The sequence below is a fragment of the Penaeus chinensis genome, chromosome 41, assembly GCF_019202785.1.
Source record: "Penaeus chinensis breed Huanghai No. 1 chromosome 41, ASM1920278v2, whole genome shotgun sequence".
Lineage (NCBI taxonomy): Eukaryota > Metazoa > Arthropoda > Malacostraca > Decapoda > Penaeidae > Penaeus > Penaeus chinensis.
This window is the reverse complement of record NC_061859.1, coordinates 6,999,898-7,007,397: the sequence shown is the minus strand read 5'-3', so window position 1 is coordinate 7,007,397 and position 7,500 is coordinate 6,999,898. Positions and strand designations below refer to the sequence as shown.

At 37.5% G+C, this 7,500-nt stretch overlaps 1 protein-coding gene across 6 annotated transcripts in view; it reads right to left on the bottom strand.

The window, feature by feature from the left end:
* LOC125047433 (calcium-activated potassium channel slowpoke-like) overlaps positions 1–7,500 on the bottom strand; it is a 316,251-nt gene that overhangs the window by 118,216 nt on the left and 190,535 nt on the right. For all 6 annotated transcript variants that reach the window (XM_047645630.1, XM_047645632.1, XM_047645631.1 and 3 more), the window contains one exon: positions 6,172–6,339. In XM_047645630.1, the coding sequence (XP_047501586.1) occupies positions 6,172–6,339 (168 nt within the window). The remainder of the gene's footprint in view (positions 1–6,171; positions 6,340–7,500) is intronic.

The window sequence follows — 7,500 nt, the reverse complement described above, 5'->3', positions numbered from 1 at the left end:
CTCCCTCTTCCAATTGCGTACTGATCCACATCTGGCTACATGGGAATTGGCAGTGAAACACGATTTTGTTTTCTTTTAAAGAAAGTTTAAAAGACTTTCCATGGCTCTAGGAGAAAATAAAGTGGAAAACAAAGAGGAAAATAAACAACTGGTTGGTTCTCATACCTCAACACCTGAGGCAGTCATCAAAACCCATAAGAGCTTTAATTACAAAAAAATTATAGGACAAGTTTAACATACTAGATGATGGATTGAGAGGTTCTAGACTGACTTCTAGGGTCAGCTAAGGGCAAGACAAGGAGGGCAAATAGATGGTGCAGGTGAGTGAAGGACACAGCATGCTGTATGTCTTAGGCAACCTGGGCGGCTGTGGAAACCCCAGTCAGGCGGGAGAGTCGTGACTGGCCTCCAGCACTTCGCCAGTACTGGTGGAGGCTTTCATATGTGCACCCTCACCCGCCTGCGCTGCCCACCCACTGCTGTCAAGGTACCATACAATATGTTCGCATTGCTTGCATTTGCCATGATACACCTATGCATGCCAAGAAGCTGTCAAGCATATATTCAGAGCTTCAGTAATGATAATGGCAGGCTTTTAATAATGGCAGCAGCAAGTCATCATCATCCCCCACTGATTCTGCTGACAAGATGTTCACTGTGGGTGGTGTGGGCAAGGTGGGCATGTGCAGCATGGAGTGGGTGGGCAGGGGTAGTCTGGGCAAGGGAGGTGGAGCCAGGCAACAAGCACAAGGCTGGCTCAAACAGTGAGGAAGGAGCAAGGCATGGTGGTACTGGCTGACAGACAAGCGGCAACACAGAGAGAGATATATAGGCCATGTTGCCACGTTTGAAAATCAGTCTTACAAGAGAAATCTGGCAACCATGTTTAGATAGTCAAAATAATCTTAAATTCTGATATATAAATATTTACAAAAATATCATTTAAAGAATATATTTCAAAATACCATTCAAAGAATAGAAATACCTATGGCTTGATCCCTATATATTAAGGGGCCTAAGCATTTTTCTTTCTTTTTTTTAGTGTGCATGTGTGTGTTATCCTTCATAAAAAAAGTGGCACACACAGTTAGGCGTGGTGTTAGTGTGGTGGTGGAAGGACAGAGCTGCCCTCTTATCTTGCTGTCTCTTTACAATCCAGAAACTGCGGTTAGTAGAGAGGATATCAGGATGGCATCTGATTCTGACATCCACCTAAACAATGATTAAAGTCATCCCTTTATACCTAGGGGAGGCCTGATTCTGTATAGCTGGGCAGCAGAAATGTCAGCTGCCACAGCCAATCCCTCCACTACCTGCAGTAAAGGTTGTAAGAAACAACAACAGTGAGAGTACCAGTAACACATACTGCTCCACCCTTCCCCTATTCCTGCTGAATCCACAAGCTGTGCCATCAAGTGTGGCAACAGCTGAGAAATAAGCAGGGCTAGCAGTTGCGGAAGCTAAGCTGTTAGTGTTCAGGTGCGGCCAAGGTGTTGTATAAGTGTGACACAGACAGGCACTGTGTGGCAGCCACGCCAATACCAGCGTGCAGAAAGAAATGGCAGTATTGACAGTGCATGTCCAAGCTGGTAGTTACTCGGTCCTCACAAGCCACAGGGGAATCACCTGTCGGTGTTGCATGCGTCAAGTGGGTTGGCCACATTCCCACATGTACACTTGGTGCATAATCCACCGCTACCCATAATAACTTCTATTAACTGATCACTTATTAATCTGACTGTCTCTCCAAAATTAAAATTCGCCTATATATAACGAGGCTCAAGTCTTGATTCTTCTGATACTTCAAAGACAACAAGCCCACCTGCACGATGCTCAAACAGACTTGAGTACCAAATCTCATGTATACGCACACACATCAGGATGGTGTTTGGGAATAGGGTGGGGAGAGGAAAGAAACCACACAGATGGTGGATTTGGGGTAGTAGAGAAACAGTTTGTTAACAGATAGAGAGGAGATTATAACAAGTAACAAAGAGAAAAATCAAGTTAGTTGACTACAACTATGAGAAGTAAGATCTTCAACAACTGATTAGTAAAGGTTTATAGGCTATCAAAGGAGTAAGAGTGAATAAAGAATTGCCTTGGTATAGAACATTTAGGACAAAACCAAATAAAAGAGAAATTGAAAGGAGAATACTCATGGAAGGCACCAAGTCTTAATTTAAGAAACTTAAGGATAACACATAAGCAAATGTTAAATATGACATGGTGAACAAGTGATTAGGCCTATCCTGAGCAGAACAGAAATTAAAAGAGCCACAGATCTATATATGATATGTTTGAGGAGAGTACAATAATTAACTGGATGACACTAGCTGATTCTTGATCTTATGTAAACTAAAAATAAGAATGAAAAATCAAAGCTTAGTAACACAACACACAATGGATATCATAGAGCCATAAGGATCATGTTATAAGATCTTGGAAGGTATCATAGGAGTAAGCTTCTGATGATGTAAGAATTCTGAACAGTTATTTTGAAGGAGAAAAAACAATTAACGTGCTATCATATAGCACTAGCATGTTATACTAAGGGAATCTTAAGACCCTGAAGGCACTGTAAGAAGGAGCACAAGAGGCACTAGAAGCACTCAGAGAAATGTGCATATATTTTTGCATGTAAGACAATGGTATATAATGTAATAATACTATATGAAAGTAAACTAAATCAGGATGAGAAAGTTGGGTCATGGCCTGTGTAGGACCCTTAGAAAGGTGGCATAAAGAGTCTTGAGAAACATAAAGTAACTAATAATGACCAAATAGGAAGATGTATGAAACCTCTACCAAGAGACACTAAGGAGTTATCACAGAAGAACAACCAAGAATCTCTAGGGAGGGCAGCTACAAAAGCACTATAAGATGATGAAACAATTGTGTCTCCTGTTAGTTCATAGGTCGCTGCAAAGGGTTCTGAGGTCACAGTTAGAAACTATGAAGTCAATGTGAAAAAAAAAAATATTGTCACTACACTATTATGACTATTACGTCATTAGTAACAATTCTGATGTCATTGTTATCATTTATGTCATTATATATCAGATGTAAAGATTTTATATGAAAATTATTAAGTTACTTTACATATACATAATCAAATCTATATCATAAGAGGACAAGAAAATTACTGTCAAAATGCTTTAAGTCATTCAAAATATTAGTCACTATGATAGGCAAGAAGAATAATAAACTATGCCACTATAAGAATATCATGAATTCTCTACTATGAAGGCACCTGGAGACAAAGCACTATAAGATCAAAGACAAGAAGTGCAATGCAAATGAATACTACAGAGGCATAGCTAAACATGATCAAAAGCTCAAGAACCAGAGAAGATAAAGATGATGGCCAAGAAAGCAATATCATATCAAGAAGGCACAATGCTAAAAATATGAATACTGATATAGAAAGATAAGATGTATGGCTGTGATGCCGGTCACAAACCAGATTTATCAAGAGAAGAAATCATTCAAACATATTATAAAGCTAAAAAGAAAACTGTAGAAGAAGAATAACCTAGAGTCAAAGTACTACTTAAAAGGCAATTTCTACAAATGAAGATTTTTGAAAATATAGAAGAAAAGGATAGGACTTGATGTCATGTCTTGGCAGAGGTGACAGTCCAGACAAAAGCTGGGGGTGAGGATTAGGAGGTTGGGGGAGAGGCTGGTGTGTAAGGGACGTGTGTACATATTCAACCAGATATAATAACATAATGAATACCATTCATGGTCCTTTAGGAAGATTTGAAGCATGGGCACTATAACATTCTGCAGCATGAGGTCTTAACAGTATTATTACAGGCAAAGAAAAGCCATAACATGATATAAATACATGCTCCCTCCTGGTTAAAAGCCAGACCAAGAATAGATCTTCACTTAGCATCAAATCTGACCTTAGAAGTGTCATTATCATAGTATAGTACTGGAAGCATGTTGACATAAAATCTATGGTTTTCCTATGAGTGAAATAAACTTACGCAGTTCAAATAAACAGAAGTATTATATACTTCAAACTGTTTAAAATAGCTGTGCTACAATGTCTCGTCTAAGAAACATATTATATGTTTTAATGCTAAACCAAGTTATGACAAACATACAGTCAACATTTATCTCAGTACTACTGAGAGCAAACTGGATACTGGAAGTATATTTAACAAATATAAAGAAAGGATCAACTTCAGAGAACCAGTGAAAAGCAGATATCTAGTAAGAACTAACACGGTGGAATTTTAATGGCAACTGACTAATTATGACCATGGTTAAATAGCCATCAAAAAGACCAATCACAATGTGGCCAAATACTAAGTGCTGTACTAAAGGTTAAGTTGGTGTAAAAAACCCCGATAAGAGGTTATATTATACAGCTTTTAGCGATAGCTTCACAAATGGCAACATCCTTTAAGCAGTCAAACCACTTGCATAAAGTAACCTGAACAAAAAATATGTTAGAAAACATAATGGTAATTTAAAACAAGAATAATATAAAACTGGCACGAGCATTAAAAGGACATTGTGGATCATATACGAAACAATGTGGTGATTATTTATCGACTACTGAGGCTAGCATTGGTGAGGACTACAGCACTAGCAGCAGAGGTTGTGGCAGCAGCAGTCAGTGTGCAGCAGTGTTGGGGGGAAAGGGGAACACAACCCAGGCAGGGCCCCCGCTGCAGGCAGCCGCCACACACTCAGCAGTGCAGCACGGGTGGTGTAGGTTACAGTCCTGTTACAAAGGACGCACGAGATCCCCAGATGGATGGGGTGTGTGACACTGGGTGGGTGGCACCCCTGGGCGGATGGCACCAATGGGCGGGTGGCACCAGTGGGTGGGTGGTGTCCCTAAATGGGTGGCACCCTGGGCAAGGAGCAGCACCAGCACACCAGCTAGTGGCACCCTCCCGTGACAGGTGATTCCCGTAGCAGATAGCAATAAACAGAAGAAATTTGGGTCGAGAGAGAAAAAGCAACGGAAACAAATGAATCTATGTGCAAAATAGATAATAAAGCTATCTTTATCTAGAAGAGTTTATGCAAACGTGTTCCTGAGTCCCCTTATCAACACTGCCAATTCCAACGATAAGTTAGTATCAACAACTTCATAGGTAACTGTTTGTAGACTGTCAGTAAATGAAACTGTTTGTTGTATAGCAATATCAACCACTGATCCTATTTCCAAATATTCAAAAAAAAAATTATGTTTTGTAGTCAAACATCCCTAAAGAGAAGACTGGTTTATCATCACTCCTAAGATTGCTGATGGTGGGGAACACTTAGACACAGGTGGTGGCTGGCTGGACCCACCCATTAGTGTCTCGGTCAAGTTAAGGGGAGGGGTGAGCTGGGGTGTCCGAGGCTGGGGTGGTGGGGAGTGGCAGGGGATCACCAGGTGCAAATTATCCCCTCCCTGTGTTATGTTAATTTTTAGGTATTACTGTCTTAATTAAAAGGGCAAAAAATTAAATCAATAAATAATAAATGAACTAAAATAATAAAAGATAAAATAAAACAAATGAAATGAAGTGATAAAAGAAATAAGAAAGCCATCCCTTTGTTCGGGTCTGTGGAACGTGGGTTAGGCTTATCAAATGGAGAATATAATTAGGAATACATAAATATATATACATAAAAAATAAACAAACAAACAACTTAATAGATAAACAGATAAATATTGAAGTGTACAATGCTGAAACATTTGAAGGGAGCTTTCTGAATACAATCCTACTTGATATAAAGCTTTAAAAAAAAAGAGTGTCCATAATACTCAACTTTTCTTTTTCATTTTTTAAAATAAATTTCTGAGCCAGAAAAAAAATTTAGAAGTACGCAAAATATGACTATTGTATGGGTTAACAGCTTTATGTGTTGGAGCTGCAATACCCTCGACACCCCAGCTTCCTACCAGAAAAATAATAACAATAACACTAATAATACCAACAATAATAATAACAATAACAATAATAATAATAATAATAATAATAATGACCATAGTAACAAGCATAATGATAATTATAATAGTATCAATAATAAGTAACAATAATAATCATCATTATTAAAAAATAGTAAAAAAAAATCATTATCCAATAAAAAAAAATAACAGTAATAATAATAACAATTAGAAAAATGGACAGCCAATGAAGGAAAAAAACTTACCAAGCCAACGAGGAGAAAGAAGACAAGGAAAGTCCTTCCAAACACAGTCTGGCAATAAACGTCGCCATAACCCACAGTGGACATGGTGACAATAAGAAAATACACACATGTCCAGTATGACAATGGGTGGGCATTGGTGAACTCCAGGGGATCACCAGAGTTTTCCAGCTGAAAATATAACTTTGTGTTAATCACTGTCTTGTTTTAGAAATGATTCTGTTTATGATTATTGGGCTTTTGTGTAACACCTTTGTTTGAGAATCCTATTTAGTATTCTTTAGATACCAGTAGATGAGAACAGTGATCATGGCTGCTTACTGGTAATTTAGAGCAACAAACAGAAATAAATCCATGTCACTATAATATGAAAATTCCTGAAGTAATAATCTAGCAAATAGATTTTTGTCTAATCCTTATATATTATGTACATTATTATCTAAATGTGCTGACCCTGACTGCATGAAAATTAATAAAATATCTAAAAAATAAAAAAATCTCTGCAAATCAATATCTATTTGCCCTCTAATATAGTATGCCTTTGTATCTGCAGTGATATCTATAAACATGACAGTAATTAATACATATATTTACACAGTCTGTTTGTGGTCCAAAAGAAACATTTTTTATGATACAAAACGGTATTTGTTATTATCATAAGAACCTAGAAATTGAATCATGGTTTAAGTAGATGCATCCTTTGAAATAAGTATGAACTCACAATATTCTTCTGATCCTGTGAAATGAAAAATTATCATACTCAAACTATAATATTAGTATGGACACACAAAAATACAAACAAAGTAGAGTATGTCTATCACCAATAAAGTCAAATATATAATTTCTATCCCACACAGAAAATCACACAACCAGATTTTAAGATAAAAATGTTGCAAATTCCATGTACAGCTATTCTTATCAAGATAGTGGAAAATGCATATTCACACACATCCAATCAAATATAATTTCTCTTTGCCACTGAATACAGACCTTGAATGTGTTGCTCTACATAAATTTCTTCTTTCTTATTTCTCTATCTCTTTCTTTCCAAGCACTTTCCATTTTTTATTTTGTTTTTGCTCCTGCCTGGTGTTTTGTCCCTGCTTCTCTTTTTAGGAAAGGTAATCAAAGGTGAAGAATAAATTGGGTAAGTGTATGCCATGCTGTGAAACTTTCCAGATTATCTATCTCTGAATTAGGTCTGGATGTCTACTCTTCTTTTTAGGCTCCCTGTGATACAGGGAGATGCCTTGGCATGAATTCCTTTGCAATGTCCCATAGTTCAACCTCCACTAGGTTTTGTGTGGTGAATGTGATAAAACCTAGTCACAT